This window comes from Macaca thibetana, chromosome 4, assembly GCF_024542745.1.
Source record: "Macaca thibetana thibetana isolate TM-01 chromosome 4, ASM2454274v1, whole genome shotgun sequence".
Classification (NCBI taxonomy): domain Eukaryota; kingdom Metazoa; phylum Chordata; class Mammalia; order Primates; family Cercopithecidae; genus Macaca; species Macaca thibetana.
Window position 1 is genome coordinate 148,339,174 of NC_065581.1, and position 27,927 is coordinate 148,367,100.

Below are 27,927 nucleotides of genomic sequence, written 5' to 3' on the forward strand. Positions count from 1 at the left end.
GAAAAATTTAGCTCATCACCTGGATATTATGTTTAAAAAAATCAATTCTGTGTATTTATATGTTGGGGCTCAATAAATAAAATGCAGGGATTGAAGGATCTTCTAGACCATATTATCTCCAATGAACCAGGAAATCACTACATTTATATATTTTTAAGTCTAGAAATCACTTAAATATCCAACAGTAGGGAATTGGTTAAGTAGGTTATAAATATCCATATTTAGAAACTCTACACAGCTACCAAAATTTTCTGTCAAAGGAAGCTAGTTAATATAGAAAAAAAGGTTCACATATAATACATAAATGTAAACCAATATGCATAGAATTATGTTGTTAAATCATATGTGCACATAAGCTTATATGTGTATGTATGTAAAATTATGTTTTATAGTCTTTACTTATGAGAGGTCAGTTTATGCATTTCTGAGCATCTTTTGCTTTTGTAATATAGTTAGAAAAAATATTTATTTTGTCAAAGGAAAAACAGTTTTCTCCATCTTCTCTAACGAAACATTTATTACTGCTTAATCAGCCTCCCTGGAGATATAAACATTTGCTAATGAGACTTAAATAACCCCTTAAGTCTCAATAGCATATATTTTACTCCACTTACTGCTGTCCTGCTCAACTAATATCAATGGGTAAATTACGTTTGAATTTTTGAAACTGAATAGGATCTCTTTTCTTACAGCTTATTTTTATTTTATCTTAATAAATAATTATGAAATATTTTGTTACCAAAAGTACACAGAAAAATATAATAGACATCGATGTATCCATCACTGTACTTGAACAAATATGTAACATTTTATTATATGTTTGTATCTTTGTATCTTTTTAAAAATGAAACCAAGTCTTTCACATACAAATCTCATCCCCCTGCCTCCTTTCCCAAAGGTAATCATATACTGACTTGGTTTCACCACATACGTATATTTATAAACAATAGTTTTATTTTAAGTTTTATTTTTAAATTTATATAAATACTGGACTTTAATCTTTTGAACTTGACTTCCACTCAACATGAACTTTTCAAAATTTATTCCTAATATGTAGAGATTTCATTAATTTTGCCTCAAGTATAGTATTCCATTGTATGAATACTTACCCATTTTGAAAATCCATCCATTGATGGTTATTTAAGATGTTCTAATTTTTTGCTATGAGAAATAATGCTACAATGACCATCCTATCATCTGTCTCCTTGAGCAAAAGTACAATCACTTATTTAGGATGTACACCTGGGTTTGGTGACTTACAAAGACATCTTCCAGACCTCCCCAATCAATCAAACAATTAGTGCATTAATCAGTATTTTCTGAGAGCCTAGTCTATGAAAATAAATAACTAGACATTAGTTCTTAGAACCCCCTTGTGTTTCAACCTTGCCCTTGATTCAAAATAAAATCAAATCTAAAGACAAAACATAGGTAAACAAAAATTTATGTGCATATATAACACAACTTTCTTCCCCAAGAAAAGTGTTAGAGTGGTAATTATGCCATGGCAAGTCCAGCCTCCGTAAGTTTCTATACTTCGCGCAATTCTGGTCCTGTTAGATGACAATGATTGTTGTCCAGATTGTCTCTGGCCTCAAGATGTTACTTGGTGCACAGCATCTTGAGTGATGAACCCAAAGGCGACTACTCTTATTCTGAGTTTAAAGGTGTTTATTTGCAATTTTAATTAATCGTGTATTTATTGTGGGATTATATCAATAAACATGAAAATTGCCTCAGCCATCACAGAGCGTATGGTCTAGTTCAGGATACAGAAAAATATCATAAGTGCCATGTTGGGGAAGGACCTAATGGGAGCTTATGGGAGGAACACTAACCTGGACTTTAGAGTTTCAGGAGAGGCTTCTTTGAGAACAAGACACCGATACCAGAAGATTAAAAAATCAGCCAAGCACAAGAGGGGCAGAAGAGAAAGTTTATTAAATTCCTGTGTATTAATTTTCTTATCTCAGCCTTTGCCTCAATTAGATCTCGATATGCCTTTATGTCATGGGGGTCTATCAGGGTATTTCCTCAGCTTTTCAATATCACTTTGTCACACATTTAAGAGACTGAGAATTGAGCCAAAAATGCCCATTAAATAAGGTTTCTTTCAACGTTGTTCGTGTCAAATGCTAATGTCCTGAAATATTTAAAGCCATTAAAGCTATTGATTTTTATAAGCAATTTCATCTCTATTGATCCTTTATCATTATATTCCTACACTTTCCACTCTGACCACAAAACATGAAGGAAATCCCAGTACCTACAGTGATTATTTTTGCCATCTAAAAATTCTGTAAGCCTTCCAGTTGCAGATGAAGTCCTCAAAAGCATATACATTATAATGATTAATACTAGCTCCAGGCAGGAAAAGTGAAAACCCTTAGACTCATACAGACGAGAGTGGGCCTTGTTTCGAGGTCAAAGAGGAGCAGGTGAGCAATCTTGAGCAGAGGTGTAGTTTGTATTTAAGAAAGATCTCTCCAGATATGATGGAGAAACTGATTGAATTGGGCTAATATCACAGTCCTAACAAGAAGAGTTTGCACTGGGTTGTACATGAAGATAAAGAGAGTGAGAGGGCTCAGGAAGATAATTAGAAGGAAAAGACTGACCAGAAGAAGGGGCAGTGAGGAAGCGTTTAAGATAATTTCCAGGTTTATGGCTTTTGTAGCACTTAACAAGGAGAGAAATACATGGTCAGAATGCAACAAGAATGAAGCAAATGACTCCAAGTCTGAACACACTGAGCTTCATGGGCTGGGGGGACATTTTGGGGGAGATTTTCAATTGACAGTTGGATGTACAGCTTAGTGGCTTGGGAGACTGGCCTTTTGACTAGGGTAAACATTTTCCTTATAATAATAAGGAAGAGATAAGATAGCATCTTGTCCCTAAGCAGTTATGAAGGTATTAGAAATGTCCAATTCATTAAAATTTTTTATTATAAATTTAATCACATATGCTTATAGAACTATGAATTTAAATGGCTTTTAAGGAAGAAAAATTAATCCATGAAAAATATTTTTTATAATAGAAATTTTCACAGACAAATTTCATATTTTTATGACTTTATTGCAGGCCTGTGAAAACAAACACAATTAGACTGAAATAAACATTGACAATTCTCCTTCTAGAATTACTGATTAATAGAGAGAGAATTCGGATGATTGTATGAAACCAGTAAAAATATATGTATAAAAATAAATTGTTTTAAAATATTGCACGTAATCTTGTTTTCATATCTAACAATTCAGACCATATTGTTACCCCATGAGTATCACCTCTATGAAACCACATTGGAGTAGTTAATGATTTACTACATTTTGGTTTTTTCCCTTTACTTTTGCATAATGAATTCTTATTTAATTGGCACCGGCCTACGTTATCTTACTAGACAACTCTAGCAATAGAGCAGTTCATGTTACACATAAAGACATAAAAGAACAGTCCGCATTGCTTTTACCACTGCTACTGATTTCATGGGATTTGGATAGTAATGATGATAGTTAGCAACCATTGCTATTTATTGAGCCTGTACAATGTGTCAAAAACCATCACGCTATATGGCTTAATTAATTCTCACAAAAACCTTCTTTGATAAATACTATTATTAAACCCATTTTACAGATGAGAAAAATGGTTCTCTGAGAAGTTTTCTAAATGGTCCCACAAATAATGTGTCAAACAGATCCGTCTGACTCTGTGGTAAGAGTTTTAAAATGATACATATTTGGTCTCTACTTTAAAATCATATTTTAGCTAATTCTGTCTTTATATTTTAATAGAAACTTCAATATCCACTTCAAAGCTATGACACAGAGATGAGTATGGGAATTTTGGAGAGATGTCTTTCCTGGGAAAGCTTGAGACTTGCCTACATCATCCTGACACATCTTAGTGCCTGCTGCACCCCCATCTGACTCTCAAATCAAGGAACCCAAGAAAAGCTATACTAGACTTTCACTAGGTCAAGCCATCTAGCACTGGAGCATGTGCCAAAGACAAGCAATTCTTTCTAGTTTCTAGGATTAATTAGTTAGTTCTTGGCCACTGTTCCCTTTTACTCCCTGGGGAACATCAGAATGTAAGAGAACCACGGATATGCTAAGGGGTTATCTTTCCTCCGAGGTTCAATGTTCCCCCGGTGGGCTTCGTTCTGCTGGCTTGATGTCCAAGTGTCTGTAATTCCCCAGCCAACTGAAAACCCCACTTCCTGTAAAAATGGTGACATCAGGTATCACTTTCAGGCACATATTCTAGGTGAATCTTCCTTTGGGGAGTAGAAAGTCAAAATGGGCACAGTACATTGTACAGGGGTCCAGACAATAAGAAACAAGTGGAAAACAGTGTGTGTGTGGCAGGGGGGGTAACAGATAGTACAAATATATTGCCCCTGAAATTCACAGGCAAGAAATGTTGCCTTTTTAAATGTAAAAATATTATAGCAAAAAACATGAAAAGTTTTATTTTTTCATAGAGGCCATGTGTAAAGCATTAATAAGCTAAAGTACACAAAGCCAAATGACAAAGCTTGATTAACAAACTGCCCACAAAGCTCATATTTGCTTCGGTGTGTTTAAAGATGCTTGCAGGCTGTAAATCTCTGACCCTCATTCTGACTATTGATTGGTAAGAACTCCACCCTTGTTTTTAACTAATAAAAACAATGGTTTCTCTTTACTTTAGAGCAGGTATCATATTGGGTAGTTAATTTTTCACTTTTGCAAATGTGTTTCTCACCCGAATCTTACTTGGAAGCTCTATGACATCTATTTTGAGACAGGAGGTCAAGTCACCACATCACACTGAAAAATCTTGGTTTTGACCTCTTCACCTTTAGTTCTCCTCAATTTTAGGGTTAAAATCAATCATGCCAGAAATACAGGAAAACACCATTTAAAAGAATTCACATGCTTTTTCCTTTTCTTGTTATCTAAGTGTGTTTTTCAAGAAAGGATGTCTGGGATTAGGTTTGTTGGGGGAAAGAATAGAAAATTCTACTAAAACTTTATATTGGCTGAAATCATTTTAAAAAGAGATCCAATTTGAAACCTCCACAAAAAAACTCATGAGATTAATTTTCTTGATTATGTGTTGTCTTTGGACACATATAAGGAACTTGCAGCCTATTAAATAATTGTTAACTGTGAAATCTAGGAGAGCAAGGCTGTTCTCATCATGAAAATGTTTCAGCATTTCAGAGTTTATAAAAATCTCAGTTAGGCATTCTTACCAGCCTCTTCTAATTCTTTATAGATCTTCACAATCACACAAGTTTCTCACATTTAACAATAAATCACTAAGATCACCGTTAAAGTTTGAAAGCCTCTGTAGTTGCTCTCCCGACTTGTTCTGGCCGCTCTTCCTAGCTCTCTGTGATCTGCCACATCTTTTCAACTTTGATGACCAGTCTTTAGTTCCTCATATGTTGGATTCTTGTCCTGAACAAGTGGTTCTGCTGCTCACCACCACTCTCTCTCCACCAAAAAGTTTCTCCCCATCACCACCCACTTCCTACTCATGCTTCAGGTCTCAGATTGGACATTGCTTCTTCCAAGGAGCTTCCCTGACCAGCTATCCCCGCCCTATACCTTGCCCTGCACACACCTCCGTGAGCCTAACTCTTGTTATCATTTCTCTGAGCAGCCTTCACTTTTCACACTTTCAATTAATTATTTCTTAATTGTAATCAGTTGTGTAAATGTTGAGTTTATTGTCTGCCCTTCCTCATAACTATTAGCTTCATGAGGGAAGAAATCTTGTCTATTCTTGTTATCACCAGCATGAGCAGACATGTTCATTAAAATGTGGGATGAAAGAGCCTATTTCTTGGAACGTTCAACACGTTAATTTCTTAACAAAACTTAACCAAGCCTGAGATCACTGCAATGTGATCTCATTACAATATTCATGCATTGCCTTTTCTAATTCTGTTATTTATTTATTATTTCTTGAGACAGCCTCACTCTGAAGCCCAGGCTGGAGTGTGGCACAATCCCGGCTCACTGCAACCTCTGCCTCCTGGGCTCAAGTGATCCTCCCACCTCAGCCTCCCGAGTAGCTAGGATTACAGGTGCCACTGGGGCCGGATAATTTTTATATTTTTAGTAGGGACCATGTTTCACCATGTTTGCCAGGCTAGTCTTGAACTCCTAACCTCATGTGGTTCACCTACTTCAGCCTCCCAAAGTGCTGGGATTACACGTGTGAACCACTGCACCTGGCTATTTATTGAATTTTGAGAAGGGGTCTTGCTGTGTCACCCAGGCTGGAGTGCAGTGGCATAATGTTGGCTCACTGCAGCCTTGACCTCCTGGGCTCAAGTGATCATCCTGACTCATCCTCCTGAGTAGCTCAACTACAGGTATGCATATGGCTGACTTTTTTTATTTTTTTGTAGAGACAAGGTCTCACTATATTGCCCAGGCTGGTCTCAAACTCCTGGCCTCAAGCAATCCTCCTGCCTCAGCCTCACAATATGATAGGATTACATATTGTGAGCTGCTGTGTCCAGCCTAATTCAGTTTTTTAAAAAGAAAGAAAATAATACTCAAGCAACTGATAGACTTTAAATATTGATATCAAATGAAATATATGTAAAGGTGAGATAATGTTTTTAACAGGAACAAGAATCTAGATTTATTTTACATTTATATGTCCAAAGCTTCCCATGCCATTGGATGGACAGAGAGTCTTCTACTACAACCTCATCTTATGACAAGTAAAAGGGTCAAACTAACAAGGGGTCAATTTTATCCTCATAAACTTCATATGAATATTTTTGAAAATATAGATTTTTTTAAAGATATTTGGGAAAAATCAGAGATCTCTCCAACTGGATTAGATTCTTTAAAAAACTAAATAAAAACCGATTTTGCTTGTTCTGGAAAATAAATTGTTTTTATAATAGAAAACATTTATATGATGGTATTATATAGCCAAGATCAGTAAAAAGCAAACTCTATTTATAGGGTTTGGATATTAGAGAACTAATTAAAACCTTTTATCAGTAAGAACAGAGAGACCTTATTTTGTGATTAAATGTCTCAAAATTAGTGAATAGATCGTTCCTCAGAGTCTGCTTACAACTACCAGTCTTTTCCAGTCATTGCTAATGCCTATAATCAAGGAATAACTACAATTTATTTTCTTTTCATTTAATCAGTGTGCTTTTGGAACAGACAGGTTGTGTTCTCTGCCATTTACAAACTCAACTCAAGGATTTAATTTAAAATTCAATAATTGAATGAGATGGTATAATAACCTTTTATATAAATTCATCATTTCTTATCTTTCCCAAAGAACAAAATGTCCTGTATGCCATAATCACTACTGTTTACTTTTCTGGAAGGTTTTGTATAAATTTCTATATCTCACCCTGGATTGTAAATCCGTCCTCAAAATACAGCGTGAACAGTTTACTACTCCAGGCCTTACAAGAGCTCATAGCTGCTATTGTAACATTTCTACGGCAATTAATTCCACTCCCCGTTATAAAGAAACTGAAGTCCCTGTGATACCCCTTTCCGGAGAGTTCAGACATATCACTCTCATTTGCCTCCTGCTTTATAAAATAGTTGGAACTTTGGGTTTGGGTTTCACAAGATGTATCTCAAAGGTTTTCCTCCCCTCCGGCTTCTCTCCACTCCCCTCCTTTTCATTCCCCTCTGCTCCTTCTCTTGCCTCCTCTCTCTCTCTCTCTGTCTCTCCTCCTCCTCCTCCTCCTCCTCTTGTATCCTTTTTGGAGAGGTAAGGAAGGAAAATGCATTACCTAGGCTGACTTTCAAGAATTGGCAGTATTTTTGTCATATTTTAATGGACTGCATTTGTACGAGAAGAGATTTATTTGTTGAAAAATAAAATCAGTGAACCACTAATGTATTATTTATCAAGATTTTCTGCAGAAGAGGAAACATACTGTAGTATACCTAGTAGTATAGTTAAAGCAGCTGTACTTGGAGTGACTATACGAAGACCAAGTCCATTTAAGTTTCCAAGGGCAAACGCAAGTAAGTGGGCAGAAGAGAACTGGGCATTGTTTATCACTGGTCAAGATGGCATAGCTGCAGCTCTGGTTTCTACTGCAGGTCTGGGAAGCTGTCATTTCAGTGTCCCATTAGAGGCAGCCAACCATTGCTGCCCAGGGCCCTACTCACAACTCAGCTTCTCTCTCCCTCTGCTTCTCTCTGTCTCCCTCTCCCAGCCTAACTCTTCTGCCTGTTTTTTTCTCTAGACTGTGTGTGTGTGAGTTTTGCAGTCGCCGTTCCTGAGGAGATTTTTTTAATAATATTATTTTTTTAAGTTCCTGGGTACATTTGCAGGACGTGCAGTTTTGTTACACAGGTAAACGTGTGCCATGGTGGTTTGCTGCACCTATCAACCCATCACCTAAGTATTAAGCCCCGTATGCATTAGCTCTTTTCCCTAATGCTCTCCCTAATGCTCCCCTCCTTGCCCCCCACCCAACAGGCCCCAGAAAGTGATGTTCCCCTCCCTATGTCCATGTGTTCTCATTGTTCAACACCCACTTATACATAATAACATGCAGTGTTTGGTTTTCTCTTCCTGCTTTAGTTTGCCAAGTATAATAGTTTCCAGGTTCATCCATGTCCCTGCAAAGGACATGATCTCATTCCTTTTTATGGCTGCATAGTATTCCATGGTGTATATGCACATTTTCTTTATCCAATCTATCACTGATGGGCATTTGGGTTGATTCCATGTCTTTGCTATTGTGAATAGTGCTGCAAGGAACATATGCATGTATCTTTATAATAAAATGATTTATATTCCTTTGGGTATATACGCAGTAAGAGGATTGCTGGGTCAAATGGTGTTTCTGGTTCTAAGTCTCTGAGGAATCACCACACTGTCTTCCACAATGGACGAACTAATTTCCCAACAGTATAAAAGTGTTGCTATTTCTCTGTAACCTCACCAGCATCTGAGATTATCTGATTGGATTAGTTAGATAATATGAAGTGTCATTATTGCGCAAAGTTTTGTGGAAACCACCTCATAGCGTACTGGTTGGCCTTCATTTCCTTATAGAAGTGTTATTGGAAGGACAATTCCTATTGTGCAAATCTGACCCACACATTGTAGGACATTGACATGGATGGTCTTGGCACTAAATGCCAGTGTGCCTTCCCTGTGTAGGTACTGTGATAATAATCCCCTCTCCATTTCCAAAATAGGCTCTGGGCATGTTAGACCTTGAGGGTTTCCTGGATTCTTCTTTGAAAGGGGAACAAAGAGAAAGGCTTTTACATCCACAACTATAACGGGAACTTAGCGTAAATTTTTGTTTAAACATTCTGACCTGAAAGCATACTTGGGAGCATATAACTGATGAGAGCTCTAATTTTTATTAGTGCAACACTACCTGCAGAGAGGAAAATAAACCAGGTCCATTGTGATATGTGATTCTATGTGAATGATATAGCTGGGTTTTAAGTTGTTGTAAAACAGATTCTTGGTCTCTAAATTCTATTAAGAATTTACTGAAGCCAGGATTGAAGTGGCTCATTCCTGTAATCCCAGAACTTCAGGAGGCTGAGGAAGGGGGGTCACTTGAGCTCAGGAGTTTTGGGAGGGTCACCCGAGCCTAGGAAGTCTAGCTTGCAGTGAGCTGTGATTGCACACTGCACTAGAGCTGGGCGACAGTGAGACCCCGTCTAAAAAAAGGAAAAAAGAAAAGAAAAATCTACTGAGTTAATTGGAGCATTCATTTGTCGTTAGGTCTTTTATCTACAGCAGCCACCACACCATAACATAAGGTTTGAAAAATACTACTCAAGGATTGAGTTAGAGGTCTGGTACGGTGGCTTCAGCACTTTGTGAGGCGGGAGGATCACTTGAGCCCAGGAGATCAGGACCCATCTGGGTAACATAGAGAGACCCCCATCTCTACAAAAAGTTAAAAAATTGAAAAAGAAAATAAAAGAATGGGATTATAAACCAAGCATTTTTTGAATTCTGATTTCTAACCTGAATTTCACATTTCACACAAGCATTAGCAGAAACAGGCCACTTTATAATTGATACTTCACAACTTCTAAAAACTACTTGAGGAATAATATACTTACTTTTGGAAACAGAAACACTAAAATGCTAGGCAAGATCCTTTAACCTATTAAAATTAACAAGAATGTCAGAAAAATGCCTTGAGCACCCAGGCTTAGATCCATGAAGGAAATCATTTTTAAATGATGAGTGTAACTGAAGGGCAGAGAGGTATTACGTTGTCTCATGCTCCTTCTAGGCAAAATTAAAGATGCTGTCACCTTTAATTCATGCAGAACTAGCACTGCCTCTCCAGAGGCATTTGAAAAACTGTGAGGTGTTTTTGGTTGTCACAATGACTGGGAAAGGGAGTTCTATTGAGATTTAGTGTTTGAGAGCCCGGGATATAAATCTTGTCCAATATGCAGAAGAGTGAGGTAAAAGAACTGTCCTGCCTGAAAGCCAATAGTGCCTGCACGGAGAAACGCTGTTACGCATTTGACAGAGATAAACTCAAATCCCACTGCCTGACAAAAACAGCAAGTTAGTCATCTGTCTCTTGGCGTCAAGATTGAGCACCTTGTTATCAGCCAGGTGCAAATGAGACCCAGAGATGCTGTTCACTTGTCTTGTAAGCGTCTCCCTGCTCCGGGTCATTTTCTCTCATTTACAAAGAGGGTATCAATATATGGCAAATTATTTACACTGCAATGCTTTACAAATAAGGTAGGGAAATCCTTTGCAAACAGGGTTAGAGAAAATCCTTAAATACATTCTTTTGAAATGCTTCTTTCTGTCTCCCTGATCTCATTCCCTCTGCTTCCAAGTATTCTCTGTGTTTATCCACTGGACATCTAGATCAGAGAAACAACCTCCAAATAGCCCCCTTTTCAGGCTAATTTCTCCCCTATCCGATTCAGTCCCTCTCTCCAACTAGTGTTAGCTATTCCCTAAACATCACTTTCCCCACGTTGCCTTTCTACTCAAAAATCCTCTGGGAGCTTCTGTTTTCTGTCACATTACTCCCTCATTGTTACACAAAAATGTATAAGGTGTGACAGTGTCTTTCCCATCTTTGTATCTTCCATGTTGTCATATAATGAAGTGTCTGACACATAGATGCTGAACATATATTTAATTAGTATACGTTAAAATTTTGGTTAATTTTCAAGACTTATGGCCAAAAGCTTTTTAAAGCTGTTTTGTTTACTACTTAATTCCAAGTCTTTATTACTTTTCTCCTCTGTGTTTCTACAATATTTCTAGAACAAAGAATAGAACATTTAATTTGCTATTCTTCACGATTTGTTACTGTTGCAATCTTTTTCTGTTCAATTAATTAGATTATAAACTGCATACCGTTGAACATATAACTAAGTAAATGGTAGCCATACTCTGACAGGTCCACAGATAATTGTTTGTTGCTTGCTGAAAAAAATTCAACAGTTTGTTTTACCAAATTCCATCATGATGTATAATGAGTATCTGGGGCTTATAGATCCTTTTATGATGTACCTGGGGTTTATAGTATAACCTAATCCTTAAAGCAAATAATATGAGGCTTGTTATAAGACTATAGGAGAAGCCTGTAAAGTTAATGGAAGTCTCCTACCACATGCCATGAATGCTACAATAGACCTTTCAGTGAAGCATATGGAAAAGAAAAAGAAACAGAGCTAGAAAGATAGTGTTATCAAATTGGATTAATTTATATGTAATGATTCCTTCACTTCTGAATTAGGCTTTGCATCAAGCTAATCCCTGAACACTCATTTATTTTCAATGTATAAGAAAGCACTTGGTAAAAGACTGCTTCTAAATCTGCAAAGTTTCAAATAGTCTATAATTCACAATTTCTTTATATTTATAGGCAAGGATATGATATGCAAATGTTTTAAAATTATAGTGTTTAACCAAACAACTTTACTCCTTAATCTCATATCCAAAGGAGCTGAGATTAAAGAGTAAATCCCCAGTATTCTTCAGAAACAGTACCAGCCCCAAGAGCACCACACCTTTAAAAATATTTCCATACATTATTTCTTTTATTCCTTTTAATCTTTTTTAAATAAAGAGGGGAAAGCACTTATCATCTCCAGTCAGTTACATAGAATCGGAATGCTGCTATGTGACAGAAATCATCACACTAATGCACAGGAATTGAAAGTCAAGCAACGTTGGTATTGGCTGAATTGAATTAAGTCTTGACCCTTGTAAACATTTCCATTGGAGGTAGAACATACACATTTGACTTTTTGTCAAATAAGGGATAGTAAACAATGATTCTGAGATCCCAATAAATTAAAGGTATTGTAAAGGCATTAAATATACTTTTAAAAGAAACCAAAGATAAAAGGGCACACAGATGTTTAATAAATTAGAAAGTGAAATGTAAATCTTCAGAGCTGAAATGTTTGCATCTTCAAATCTTCACTGGTTTTATTTGATAATTTTTGAAACTATGATTAATAATGAGCTCACATTTTAAACTCTTAGTGTGCAGGGCAAACTCTACAAGTAACTCCATTCACTGTGGAGTTGTCCATAGTACCAGTGACTTAAAAACAATGTCAGCCACTGCATATTCATTTTTCTTTACTCTTATGGAAGTCTGAGTGAATAATGATATTTGCACAGTAGAGATTGTTTTTTACGTTTCAGCACCCCCTCCCACATTGGTGGTTTAAGTGCCTCCAGCTGCTGTTCCCATGAACACAGTGTTGATAGGTGGTAAACAGGACACCATTTCTCTACTGCTTGTTCCATGGGAGTCCAGGGTTTCTTGAGCTGGATACTGGTTGGAAGTTCCATACATACACTGGGATGAGGAAGAAGGAATTGGGGTTTGCAAACTGGAAGCTGTAAGGGAAAATATAATCAGCAATTGAAAATTGATCGACATTTTCTTTTCTCTGCAAATGCCACTCATTTTAATTCCCTGTATTTATTTTTGCACTTAGCACACATACCTATTCTAAATTTGAGTCTGTATGGTTTACCAGATCTATCATCTTTTCTTCCATTTTTTTCCCACTTGCTAGTCTCCCAGAAATTATTTCCTCTACATATTTCACAAAGAAAACTCAATTTCAACTTAAGTGCTATCACCAAACTACATCCCCCAATCTACCTTCTCTTTCCATCTGCACTTTTGTGGTTGTAGTTCAAACCACCATCTTTTCTCTCCTGTACCAACACAGCAGCCTCCTGACTGGTCCCATGATCTCCACCTTTGTCTCACCCACTCACCCTCCTGAGAGCAGCCAGAATGATATTGCTGAAGAGCAGATCAAACTTTCACTCATTTCAAATGCCACAGTGGCTTCCCATACCCATGGAACATGATCCAAGCATCTTACCCTATGTAGATGCGCCCCTGCTTTTTGTTTTATTTTGCTCTACTCGCTCCTTCATTCAACATGCTTAAGACACACTGGCCTGCTCTCTGCCCGTTGATTGTTTTCAAATTTATTGTGATTTCAGCGGTTCTGTATTCACTGCTTCTTCTGCCTGGAACTCCTCCCTCAGATCTTCACATCTTTGCCTCCTTCTCATCACTCAGCTTTCAATTCAAATGTTTCTGCCTCAGGATTCCTTTCTCAGCTGTCCTACAGAAAGCAGCTCCTCCTTTACTATCTGTCATTTTACCCTATTTAATCAAGTTCAGAGTACTTGGCATTATCTTTTTAATGCATTTGCTCATATATTTATTGCCTTACTGTCCCTCTACTATAACGTAAACTTCTTACAGGCAAGAACTATGGCCTGATCACCACCATATCCTCACATCTAGAATGGAGTCTGGCTCCTAGTAGGTTCTCAATAAAATTCACTAACTGGCTCACTAACTCTGTATTTCCCTCATATATGGTTGCTGCTTTCTTATTGCTGACATGGCATGCTCTCTGTCTAAGAACCAGGCTTTATAATTAAGAAACAGTTGAACTCAATTCTGCTTGCACTACCTATCCACTTATTCTATCCCCTCATTTTACCCTGCATCACACTTTGCAATCTACTTGTAAGCCAGCTCTGATCAACTAAAGCTTAGACTCCACCCTACTCTTAAACCTATGTTTCGTCAAAGCTTCCACTATCTCTTCAAGTAAACAGAACTAATAGTAACAATAGCAACACAGTACATTTTAGTCTCATGGTGAGAAAACTTCCTGAAGTGGAATTTTCTGCTTCATTAGAGTAACCTAGAAGCAATGACCATTTGCAGATAGCAGGAGATGAGCTGCTAGATTCTGCTCAGGGAGCATGTGTGACAGTGACAGGAAGAGAAGGAGTACTTCCTATTGAATTATTGGAAAGGTACACTGAGTGAGGAGAGATGAAATTGATTCCATTTTCCCTTATGCTCTAGTTGTGTGTCAATGCCCTTTACTTATGCTAGTCTGAAATCAATTTCATTGGAAGATTTTAACCATCTCATATAAATATTAACACTCTGCCTTGATACTTAGTGAATATATATTTGCCCTGTGAAATCTTATTAGTAATTTTAGAAGCTAAATCTATAGTGACTAAATCTATGTTATTACTAATAACATACTAATTATACTAATTATAGACTATACATATATATATATATATAGTTTTTATTCCTTTTTTCACTCACTCACTTATTGAGTTTCTACTATGTGGCAGACATTTTGTTAGGTGCTGGTGATGCAACTAGTACCAGTTGCAGAATTTCTTCATAGACGAGGATTAAGAAAGGTAACCTGGTTGGAAGAAGATTCCAGGAGGCTTCATGGCAAGCACACTGTTTTTCTTATTTTTACTTACATGATATGTCAGAGAGCAATAAAAATAGCAACATTTTCTCGAGGTGTTGAATCACATTTTAAATAAGAATGAGAGAATTCTAGTAGCATGCATCACAGGACACCAGTTCTTTTAAATCTTGGAGTGATTTTTGGATACTTATGAAGATCATGAGACCTAAAGATACCTCTTGCCACTACAACTGGGTCCAACACTAATCAAGAGTGAGAAAAAGATATTATTACTGCCCTTTTAAAACTTACAGTTTTAGACTGCATTTGACAGGTCATATTAATTTTTTGCCTCCTTAATAGATACCAGCTATTTTTTTGTAAAACATAACAGATCTAGCAGTAGGTTGCATAATAGAGATATACACAATAAGAAATGAAAACCTGTTACTGTGTAGTCAGATACAAAAAATATAACTTTAGATCCAAAGTAATAATAATAAATCAACCGTGGGAACATGCTTGCTCAATTCACCTCAGCATATCTCCCTCAAGTAATGCTGCATACCTGAGGTCAACGACTTCTTAAAATGTTTCCAAGAACTACTAAAATAATTTACCTAGGACTGGAGTTCGACATGCAGCTGGAGATGATGTGTCTGTGTAAAACGAGCTGGTCTGTTTTCTACCACTGTCATCTAAAATGTTAAGTGGATCGTGGATGTCACTGTAGGGGGGCAGTGAGCGAACACTGCTGATGACAGAAACGTGCTGATTCACCATTGATCCGAGCCTATGAGACTCTGGGTAGTTTATGTTGCTTCCATAGTATCCTGTAACAGAAAATGTTGAGAATTTGCTGTTAACTTACTACAAAGAACTTTCAGAAAGCAAAAAGGTGACAAAGTAATTAGGTGATGTGCTAAAGATATCAAACTGCAAGTATTACATGTGTATCTATCTATATATGCTACAGAACTGGATTTGCGCTTGTATATAGATAAGGTTTACTGTGCTGTTTTTTTGTTTTTAATACGTAAGAATTGTAGCATCATACATAATTTAATATAATAATTATAGCATAATACATAATACATAATAATTGTATTAACTTTAAGACCAGATTACACCTCTGTCAGATTTCCCTTATCTAAATTAACAAGAGCTACCTACTAAGAAAGAAAAAAGCACTATCACCTGTCACAAAAATACTACTTTCATGTATAGATGCATATTTAGGGGAGACAAAGACTGGCCTACACTTAGGAGAAAGACACCAAAGATATCTACACACAAAGCCTATTTTGGTGACTCAAGGTCACAGGTCTCTCCAGTTCCCTTAACTTCCAATTTTTATTGGCCCGTTTTGGACCCAATCTTTAAAATCTGCTTTTAGTTATCTGGAAGAAATATTATCCACTAAAAATGTTTTCAAAAGACAGAACCTTCCTCCTTGGGGCTGTTAAGGTAGATCTCAAACATATGATATTACCTATCTTTTTTTTTTCTTTTTTTTTTTGTAACATGTGTGGTATTTAGGAGGACAACTTCAGGCCAGGGGTGGTGGCTCACACCTTTGGGAGGCACCTCAGCATTTTGGGAAGCCAAGGAGAGAGGACTGCTTAAAGTTGGTAGTTTGAGATCAGCCTGGGCAAACATAGCAAGACTTCAACTTCAGAAAAAATTTAAAATTTAGACAGGGATGGTGATGCATGCCTGTAATCCCAGCTACTTGGGAAGCTGAGATAGGAGGATTGCTTGAGCTCAGGGGTTTGAGGCTGCAGTGAATCGTGATCCTGCCAATGCACTCCAGCCTGGGCTACAGCGCAAGACCCTGTCTCAAAAAAAAAAAAAAAAAAAAAGAAGGAAGAAGGGCAACTTTAGGAAAGCCACAAAAATTAGGAAATATATGTGTATGTGACAGAAATCAGCTCCAAATGTCTAAGTTCCATGATCTTTGGAAGCCTTAAGTGAAAGGACATGCTGGTCAGCAGAGGTGGAACGCAGTGTCTGATTCTGCCTCATTGCCATCTCAAAAACCAAGAAAAATTCTTTTACATATCAATACCATTTGGTGAATTAGGAGGCAGTGTTGCTCCTTGGCAGCTGGCAGCTCCTGTGTTGCTCAAGAAATTGAAGCTTCCTGTGTTTAAAAACTGCATATTGTGTGAATCCTGGGCTTGCAGGGATGGGCCATAGCTGGATGGTGGCCGGGAGTTATATGGAGACCCCGCACAGCTACCACTGAAGAAGTCTCTTGAAAGCTGCTGTTCAGTCCAAGCCATGCATCGACCATGCTCGGTGTGATGAGGATAGAGTCCTGATGTGGGGTGGGGCTGTGCCCTAAACACAGTCTGGTAGTTAGAGCTGGTGCTGTAAAAGTCATGGTTGGCTTGAGGGAGAGTAGGATAAATGGGCTCTGGGTATGTGGAGCAGTGTGATGGAGCTGACAGTATTGGGCCCACACTTGGGGGTCTCCCTGCCATTGGTCCTTGGTTAATGACACTTCCTCGGCTTGCCATGGCTGGAGAAATGGGTGGTGTCATCATATGACCAGCATTCTGTGAAAGCTCCATTTGACCTGCAAAAAATTACCAGAACATTCCTTTAGTGTCATATTAAAGTAGATGAGCTCACATCTTTAAAAAATATTCAAAAGATTTATTAATGTATTGTTTTCCAACTTGCTTCATTCCTGCCCTCCAGAAATAACTAAACTGAAAAGCACCAAAAATCCAGAATTTAAAAAATATAATCACAACACATGTATGTGTCACAACAGCGGAGACGGATTTGGTGACTATAGAGGAAAGTCTGGGATGGGCTTCGTGGTCTCTCCACAGGTAGCATGGGGAGGGCATGGGTGTCTGCTGCTCATATTTCCCCATAATTAAAAAATAAGCTGATTGTTAAACTGTTTGACTTTTAGGGTAAAAAGAAAAAGTCTCTAATGTCAAAATGGCCATGGCTTCAAAGCAGTCAATTCAAAATGTCATGCAAACACTTCTGATAAGTAATGTGATTTATGAATGCGACCAACTCTCTGGGCCTCCGATGTTCCACTGGTAGAACTGGACCCCTGAATTATAAGGCTTTTCTAGGTTTAAAATTCTGTATATCAAAAGAAGTAATGTATAAAAAAGATTTCAAAAAAGACACAAGGCAATAAGCAGATTTAAAATACTGCCGAGTAGCTAGATCAAGCCACCAAATATTCATTTTGACACAAAAAGAACCTTAGATCAAAAGGGAGAATTATTGTAACAATTAACCTAAAATAGCAGAATCCAGTTTTTTTTTTTTCTTTGATACGGAGTTTCACTCTTGTCGCCCAGGCTGGAGTGCAGTGGCCTGATCTCAGCTCACTGCAAGCTCCTACTCCCGGGTTCAAGAGAGATTACATGCGCCTGCCACCACGCCCGGCTAATTTTTTGTATGTTTAGTAGAGATGGGGTTTCGCCATGTTGGGCAGGCTGGTCTCGAACTCCTGACCTCAGGTGATCCGTTCGCCTCGTTCTCCCAAAATGCTGGGATTACAGGCATGAGCCACTGCACCGAGGCCGAATCTACTTTTTAGGGAAGGAGAAATAAAGTCTTCTCAAAATCCAAAAATAAGCAACCCATTTTTTTATCTTCAAAGCATCTTAAGAATTTTATGTATACCTCATCTAATTATTTCTTCCACTAAATTAATTATTCATACTTCTAATATAATTTATGAAGTGTGTTAAAACATGAAACCTGTGTTAATAACAGTATTATTACCATTGCTGAAAATCACAAAAATATTATAAATCTTTATTAAAACTCAGTTAAGATCATCCTTTTTTATTGTTGGAATTCCTGGAGTAGAGGTTACGAGTTTTAAGAAAAACGAAGGAACAGGCTTCTCTGAGATGCGCTGGAACCTAAGCAGTTCTCTTTAGCGTACCTGTGAGCGGCATGTTGTCTGTATTCCCAGCAGGGAACTGGTGCAGAGCAGGGCCTAGGCCTCCAGATTGACTGGATGGCAGAGGGAGATAGGTTGTCTCCACATGGCTTTCATTCTTCACAGAGTCGCTGGAAACCATGCTCCCTTTATTACGGTTGGCCAGAAAGCATGAACTCGGAGAAGCAGTGAAAGCAGCTTTACTCGCATCTGTAAAGAGTTTTTAAAATGGGAAATTTGAGATTTTTTCTCATATTCCTAGTAGATACACCCAAGTAAAAGAAAATGAAAATGTTTCATTGTTGAATATTGAATCTGGAAACTACTAAGCAATGTTTCCCATCGGAAGTGAGGCTGGCAGACCTTTGCTCTTGGCAGTGATGCTAGGGTTTTTTTAGCTGCATATTTGTGGATGTGGATGTAGATGAGGAGCACTAAATAATCCACTTTGGAGTGAAGTCTTCAAAATGCAAGTTGCCCCATCCCAAACAGATGTGTTTCCTTCCTTCTCTAAACTCCTACAGAACCTATTTTTATACCACTTACCTATGTAGTATACCATATGTGTCTTGAATTACAGTTATTTTTTGTATTATAGTCACTTCTCCAACTTCACCTTAATTCCCAGAAATTAAGATCACCAATTTTGTATACTTCAGAGTTTCCAGTAAAGTACTTTTGACTACTGTACATATCAATGAATGAAAGAAAAATAGTGCTCCAATAGTGTGACTATATGGTGAGAATTAGTTTGGAGAAAAACTCTGAGATTATGATAAACCCACTTAATATTTGCACTTACAAATTCTTGAACTTCAGATTTAAACAAAGAAATATGCAAAACAAAACAGTTATTTTAAGTTACCTGAATTCTTCATATACTTGTCCAATAAATTCTGTAACTCCTGCTCTTTGTCATTATTAAACTGGGTCTCCATGGCCAGGAGAATGTATTCATCAAGAAGCATTCGAATCAAATGAAAAGAACCTTGTTTATGGATGGAGAATGAAGAGAGGACAGTGTGAAATGTGAAAAGGGGAGAGAAAGAGAAGGAAAGGGAAAGAGAAGTCAGTTATCTTTGTGACCATCTCGCAACACTTTACAAGGAGCAACTGAAATAAACAAATACTTGTTGGACTTTAAATGACCTGCTAAGACCAACATGCTTAACTTGGATCTCTGATCTTTCTGTGTATTGCCTGCCCTGCTCTCTGTGTGTACTGTCCTGCCAGCTCTTTGGCCACTAATTACATCAAAGGAAAATACGGATGAAAGTGAGACATGCTTTATGCTTTAAGAGGGCACACATTGGAGTGTGATAAGCTTTAACTTGGGGAGAATGACTCTACTCTGCTCTATTTCTGTTTACTTTGTACTAAATAATTAGACAATGGCGAACATGGTCTGAAAAAAGCAAGTAAAGAGTTATCTTTCTAGCCTGAAACAAAATATTCTTAGATTTGGCAAAAACTAAAAGAGTAAATTTCAAGTGAAATATGTTCTGGAAAACTAAAACTTCTTTTAACTATTCAATAGATTTTCCAACAAAAGTATTTTTCGTAGTAAGACCAGACTTCAATGCTGTATATTTTATAAAACTTTAAATATGGGAAGTCTATTTCAAATAATAGACAATGCATTTTGTTTATTCTTCAATACAAATTCACTGATTTTATTTAATTCTACAGAACATTAAATACAATTTAGTTAATTGTAATCTCTTTCATAATGTGAAGATTTCCTGAAATGCAGCTACCAAATGCAGAGTTCCTACCCATGAGTTTAACATTATAACTATAAAACAGGAGTCTCAGGAATTTTAAGGAAAAAGAAGGTGTTCAATTTTATAAAAAGCTAACTTAACCCTCTGTGCCTCCCAAGTCATATAGAACAGGAAAGATGGGTCAGAGACATGAGAGTGTGTCTTCTAAGCTGTTTATTGATTCCTGGAGTGCAGCTATATGGGTGCTCAGAAAAGATGCAGAAATTTGCCATATTGCAATGAATAATAATTTTGTAAAATAATGTCTTAATTATCGTTTAACAAAGAAAATTTATCCAAGCACTGATGGAAAGTAATGATAATAGCTGCTATGCATTAAGCATTTCCTGAGTGCTAGGCAATTTGTTTTTATATACATCATCTCACCAAAGTACCTACATAACCCTTTGAAGAGAATAGTCTTCCCCTTCTTCAGTGAGCAGATTGGCCCACAGCCAGAGAGGATCATTGTTAGGATTTAATCCTGCTTATGGTCTGACTCCAAAACCCAGGTTCATAACTACCATTTTCTCATAGCTCCATATTTAGATACAGTTTAAGAAGTGACAATGTAACATGTTTAAAAATTGACAGGAGATGTGACTGGGGAACAAATGATATAATTCATGTAAGAACAGTTTTATAATGCACATATGTTACCAAAACTGGATGCATTGTTCAAGGTGAGATTATGCATTACTCGAGCACCAAAAAAACTCCACTTTAACAGAAAGTCTTGAGCTCTCTTCTTTAATGACCTTCCATTTTGTTTGCTGGTCTAAAAGTAAAGGAACAAAATGAAACTATAAAATCTGTCCTCTCAGTACTACATTAATCCTATGTTAGATCAAGAGGTAAATATACTGTCTAACAAATGGACAGATGGCATGGCATTTATTTCATCAAATAAAACTATCTGTCCTGGGAATTTAATGTTAGCCTGTCTTTGCTGATGTTCTAAGGGTAATAAGTCTGTATTCAATATGGCTCAGTTTCCTAACAGAATTAGACAGCAAAATGAAATAATTTTCAAAATATTTTTATTTTTAATTTTTCTTTGACAGAGCTTTAAAAAGAACAGAAAGTGAGGTGTGAAGGAAGGGCTATATATTTTTGTGAATGATTGGCTTCTTTGGTACTGAATGGTAAGCTATTTTCCTTCCAGAAGGAAAAAAAGTCTCCAAATTATAACTACTTTCCTTGATATGGAATAGCTAACACCAACTAGTGATGGATATATTTGTTCTTATTGCTTGTTTCATGATGGATGACTAGGTTAACTGAAGAAAATTAAGAAACCACAGAGAAAACACAAAATACTGAGCTTTTGGAATTCAGAAATGCAAATGCTTAGAACCATGTTTTCCATCAGCATTTGTGAAATCTTGCTTTTTAGAAACGGGCCAGATCATTCCAGTTTCTAGGTTTATCTTTCTCTACTGATGTTATCAGCTGTAATGTTATTGACTGATAGGGAAGGCAGAGCATCTTGTAGTCTTTGGGCGAGAAAGGAGAAATATACTGAAATCCATGCCCAGTGCTCTCAAATCTTGACATACTCCTAATCTCAATATTTGGCCTGCCTTATTCGTAGAGCATCAAAAGCTTTTCAAAGCCTTCACACACACCGCCTTCCACCCCTCTCCCCTCAGTCAAAAAATTATAGCCAGTTTAGCATTTACTCTTAACAAGAAACTTATTTTCTGAATCTGTCATTAAAAAGTACCTTAATAACTCTCTGCTCTACCACAGTATCCAACCATTCAATAAAAGCCTCCACGGTGGCATTCTTCTTAAGGAGATCCTTCAGTTCTTGGAACACAGTGATAGAGTCATCTACCCAGGAAAAAAAAAAAAAAAAAAAGAAAGAAAAGAAAACAGAATATTGCACTCTACTTGGAATCCAAGAGAAAACCTAAAACTAGGAATCATCAATACTTTGATAGCATGAAAGGGAAAGACAGATAAATGGTGAAAAGAATTAATATCATATATTGAAAACAGTAACAAAAAAATCCTTAGTACTGTACTCTTCAATGGTGTGTGTGTGTGTGTGTGTGTGAGAGAGAGAGAGAGAGAGAGAGAGAGAGAGAGAGAGAGACAGAGAGAGAGGATCTTGCTTTGTTGCCCAGGCTGGAGTGCAATGACATGATCATGGCTTACTGCAGCCTCAGACTCCTGGGCTCAAGTGATCCTCCTGCCTCAGCCTCCCAAGCAGCTTGGACTCCAAGCATGCACCAACAAGCCTGGCTAAATTAAAAAAAAAAAAAAATGTAGAGAAAGTTCTTGCTATGTTGCCCAGGCTGGTCTTGAACTCTTGGGATCAAACAATCTTCCCACCTCAGCCTCTAGAAGTGTGCCCAAAATTTTAATAAGTGTATATATCTTGGTATATATTGAAATATAGATTTCAATATTATATATATGTGTATGCATATACTAGGGAAGATTAAGTTGGTTATGTAGTTAAATATTCATTTTGAGTCTAATGTTTTCATTAAATGGAACAGATTAGTTAAAAGCTAATGAATGAATCTAAGCTTGGTGATTTCCTGCTTTCCAAAATATCCTTTATCTTTAGTAAAAGTTAAGTTCTTCACTGCAGAATTGAGCCATTTACCCGAATAACGTTTTATCATGTAATATTTAAAAGGACAGTTTAAGACTATCCTTCTATTAAAGGGTTTAAGGTTTACTGAATCTCAAAAGGTAATACTATTTTACGTTAGGAAATAAAAATTGTAGTTGACATTGGGCCCCAGAGAGCAGTCCATAGTTTGTGCACCAGTGTATGGGAGGCTGCAGGCTTTGTCTTTTCAAAGACAGTGGGAGGAAAAAATAGTGGCTGTTATCCCTTGGAATTCAAGACTAGTTGTCTAGCCACACATATTGGCTTGGTAGTCTCTGTCAGATGGTCTAAACCTGAGTAGAGAGTCTGCTTTGAAAAGCAGTATTGTGCTGAGATACCATTTTGATATGTATCATACAACACAGGATGACAAGACTATAAAACACATGCAAATTTGTACACATGTAATGTAAAACTGAAAGAAAACTTACAAAACTCAAAACCATTTTGATTATTTTCAGATTATTTCCATTTCATTTATTTCTAGGTAATGAGACTATAGATGACTTTTATTTTCCTCAATATTTTCTGTATTTTCACAGTAATTATAACTATTTTTTATTAGAAGATAATTTTTTAAATTAAAAATATTTTTATAAACCAGGTTTTTTTAAAAAAACCAGATGTGATTTTTCAGCCCAGAACACCTTTGACGATGTGGGGAAACATGTTTGGTTGTCTCAGCTTGGGGGAGGCTGCTACTGTCATCTAATGGGTAGAGGTCAGGGATGCTGCTAAACATCCTACAACACACTGGACAGGCTCCTCCAACAGAGTTACCCAGCTCAAGATGTCAATTTCCTGAGCTTGGGAAACCTTGTTCTAAACAAAGAGAATGGACTTACGTTCAGTGTAGATACCAGATTCAGTGTCTGTGCTGCCTGAAATGGTAAGAAGGGCTTGAGAGGCAATGCTGTTCAAATCAACCCTTTCAATATCAGATACCATAGAATTAACGACATGCTGGTCAAAGAGAGCTGGTCTGGCAATCTGCATAGAGAAAGTAAAGAAGACACTACACTATTATCATTTCTAATATATCTAGAAGAAATTTTTAGCTATCAGAAAAATAGTTCCTTGAGATAAAAGTATCATAAATAACTTTTTTCTTGTTTTAAAGATAAAAACAGCAGCTGAGACTCATGATCATCTCTGTTAAAAGTTTGAAAATTATTTCTAACTTAGAAAATATAAATGGATTTTCTTTGTCCATGATCATAAAATAAGAATTTTTAAATGTTACATTTCCTATCTGAAATTATCTCAAGCTTGTCTTTTAAAATTTAGAAGGCAAGAAATCTTCATAAAGCAAATAATCATTTTGGGGAAAGAGAAGTCAATTTTAACACTATATAATGTGTAATTCTTAATTTATGAATGAATTTTGTTCTCCCTACTTAAAAGAGCTACAATTAGTCGGCAGTTTAAAATGTGTTAAGTTTGTGGTTTCACAATATTAAGTATCACATAGGCTAATTTCTCACAACCTTATTTGTAGCAATTAGATTCACATGGCAAATAAATGTTAAATTGCATTCAAGTTTTTTAAATTTCAAATCACAGAAAGGTTGCAAAGGTAGTGCAGAGTATTTCCATATACTCTCCATCCAGCTTCTTATCATCTTCTGTAACTATTGTATATTACCCAAATCAGGAAATTAACAATGGTACAATACTATTAACTACAGACATAATTCGAATTTCACCAGCTTTCCCACTAATGTGCTTTTTTTATCATAGCATTCATTTTTGGGTCTCATGTTGCATTTAGTTGTTGTCTACTTAGCTCCCTTCAATCTGTGAAAGTTCCTCAATCTGTCCTTATCAGAAGATTCTTTTTTTTTTTTTTTTTTTTTTTTTGAGACGCAGTCTCACTCTGTCGCCCAGGCTGGAGTGCAGTGGCTGGATCTCAGCTCACTGCAAGCTCCGCCTCCCGGGTTTACGCCATTCTCCTGCCTCAGCCTCCCGAGTAGCTGGGACTACAGGCGCCCGCCACCTCGCCTGGCTAGTTTTTTCTGTGTTTTTTAGTAGAGACGGGGTTTCACCGTGTTAGCCACGATGGTCTCGATCTCCTGACCTCGTGATCCGCCCGTCTCGGCCTCCCAAAGTGCTGGGATTACAGGCTTGAGCCACCGCGCCCGGCCAGAATATTCATTTTTTATATGGTAATTCAAATGCTCTCAGCTTAGCAATCAACATACCTGAGCAAGATGTAAGAAAGATGTTTGTCGTTTCAGAGAAGAAACAAATCTTCGCACAATAGGTATTTTCTTATCAGTTAGGGCTTCTGGCAAGTTTTCCAAGGATGAAACAACCCACTGTTCCCAATTTTTAGCAAAATTTCTTATGTCTGCTAATAAGCTACAAAGAAGGCTATGTGTTAAATGCTTCATTGTTAAAAAATGCATTAAACAGTTATATTTTAATTGAGGTATATTATTATTCTATGATTTCATGAGCAGTACTTTTGAAGTCAGACAGCCTAGGTCTGCCATTTATCATCTTTTCTATGATATATTTTTTAAATGTTTGTGGATGCATAGTAGGTGTATATATTTATGGGGTACATGAGATGTTTTGTTATCATCTTGGTCAAAACACTCAAGCTCTTCAAACTCCACTTCAAGTACCCAATTCAGAGTACAGAATAGATATTTAAAGACTACAATTGATAATTAAAAGACATTATTGGTCAGGCTAATACCAACTATCATATAGATGAAATAATCTAGAGGAAAAGGTAAATAAAAAGTAAAATTTGTTTTATCAAGCAACATCTATTTTTGGAGCACCAACTATGTCCAGTCCTATATGAATTTGTACCCCCAAAGTACTAAAATAAATTTTATCATTTCATTAGATTTTGTTTTCAGAGAAAAAGTTGGGTTTTTTTTCAGAATTCTATTGTTCTTATATTGAAAAGTTTTTTGAAAAATCTTCTGGTATTGTTTCAATAAACTATTTGAGATTTTATTCCTTTGTTAAAAGAAGGCAGTGATTTCATCATGCCACTTTCTGCTTTTGTAATTAAGACAAAAGTTAATAATAAAATATAATAATTTATCCTATAGTTTTTATTCTTGTGGTTATTTTCCATTAATTATCTTTTTTATCATATTTCAGCTAGTTTCCATTGAAAAATTTCTCAAAGGTCAACAGTGCTGAAATCTATTTTTCACTTTAGCCACTCTCAAATTAAAGGGATTGAAGGATTGTTTCACCCATTTTGTTTATTGAGGCCCAACTATAAGACACATCGCTTCCAGCAAATACAAAGGGACACAAGTAGAAAATAGTCTTCTTGATAAATGAATAAATTACTACCTAATGTTTTCTTCTAATATAATGTATAAAGTGAAATCCTATACTAGGAATGCTCATGTTTTATTAACTGAACATACCTTTCAGGCATTTCTTGCATTGTTGCAGGAATTAGTACATCTGTAAGAACCTTAATCATAGCAAAAGAGGTTAATACAAATCTTCACGTAGTATTTCTATAGAAAGACATATTATTGGCCAACTACTTTTTATTCCTAGCTTCCTAGAGAATAACATGTTAACTCCTTTCTGAAAGTTATAATTTTATCTCTAACATGAATGTATGTATGAGTTGTGTGTGAGCATGTATGACAATAAAAACAAGAGATAGCACTGTATACGTATATGCTCAGTATGTTAATTACCAATGGATTGGTCCGTGGTAATCATATACTGTTTTATGATGAAAAGCTGACCACTTTCTAGAGGTGGGAGGAAGATTTTTTAGAAACTCATCTTACATCGTTCTACTTACAGAGCTCACTGTGCCTGCCTGGGTCCATCATGAGGGGGAGAAACTGGGTTCATTTAAAGATATTTAAAGTCAGGATTTTTATACCAGACTAAAAAAATAGATCATTTAAAGGGAAAAATATGTTTTAAAAGTATTTCCTGGACAAACTGAATGACAGTCCAAAAAGCTTTGCTCTGATGGAAATGCGTGTGGACGAGCCCCAGGTCTTTTCTTACACTCACTCATGGAGCTGCCTCCTCTCTCCTTTTGGGAGCCTTTTCAAGTGTTAAGTATTACAAACAATTAATGCAAATTAAACTGTTTTTCTCTAAAGAATGGCATTCATATTCAATCCAGAAAAAAAAAAAGACAATCCTTACTCTTCTTTGAAATTTTTTCAACTTTAACTTGAACTAAAGGCAGAAAATATATTGTACTTTATTCCTCCTTTCTCCTATGATGAGTAAGTACTGGATAGAGGACAAAAATATGAGCTGTCTTATGCAAGCTGTCTCATTAGTTCTTGGTCTGCATAGGGGCTTCTGGACTTATCTATAAATAGCTTATCTATAAATAGCTTTTGTTTTACTTTTCTGCAAAGCTGAGAATCTGATAGTGGCAACTAACTTAGAAGGATTTTATTTCCTAAACGTTAACAGCGTCCAGCTTGGGTTTTCTTGCCAACTCAGATTATTTTTTAAAAGGAAAGCTTTTGTTTTTCCTTATGATAAGTTAGCAGGCAAATGTAGGCAAACTCACTTTAAAGTACCCACAATGCAATATAGTTTTCTCCGTCAGCTTAGAGCCTGTAGCCACCAGGGAAGAGACTGTCAGGAATTAGCTTCTTTCCATCTCCCATTAAATGTTTGGCTAGAAGGACAATCAGTTTGTGCTTATTTAGGATGTCTTCGAGATCCTTCTGTAGACACTTAGGAACTCTGATTTGGTTTGAGAAGAGAATTAGACATCAGTGCATTAAAGTTAGAGGTTTTTGAGATTTTCAAGTTATTAATCTCATAGGGTGCCTAATTCTGCTTTCTGCCAAAACACTGGCATTGTGAAAAAAAATCCATTGTGTTATTTTAATCTGAAAACAC

General features: G+C 36.6%; 1 protein-coding gene across 1 annotated transcript in view; it reads right to left on the reverse strand.

Moving 5' to 3' along the window:
• Window positions 1-12,047: 12,047 nt before the first annotated feature.
• The window catches only part of RFX6 (regulatory factor X6), a 55,534-nt gene continuing 39,654 nt past the window's right edge, over window positions 12,048-27,927 (reverse strand). Inside the window, exons 10-19 of the mRNA XM_050786608.1 lie at window positions 26,457-26,506; window positions 25,257-25,416; window positions 23,901-24,045; window positions 22,153-22,262; window positions 21,087-21,204; window positions 19,529-19,651; window positions 18,667-18,873; window positions 16,804-17,316; window positions 15,356-15,568; window positions 12,048-12,870 (exon numbers count right to left, since the gene is read on the reverse strand). Of these exons, the coding sequence (XP_050642565.1) occupies window positions 12,695-12,870; window positions 15,356-15,568; window positions 16,804-17,316; window positions 18,667-18,873; window positions 19,529-19,651; window positions 21,087-21,204; window positions 22,153-22,262; window positions 23,901-24,045; window positions 25,257-25,416; window positions 26,457-26,506 (1,815 nt within the window). The 3' untranslated portion in view covers window positions 12,048-12,694. The remainder of the gene's footprint in view (window positions 12,871-15,355; window positions 15,569-16,803; window positions 17,317-18,666; window positions 18,874-19,528; window positions 19,652-21,086; window positions 21,205-22,152; window positions 22,263-23,900; window positions 24,046-25,256; window positions 25,417-26,456; window positions 26,507-27,927) is intronic.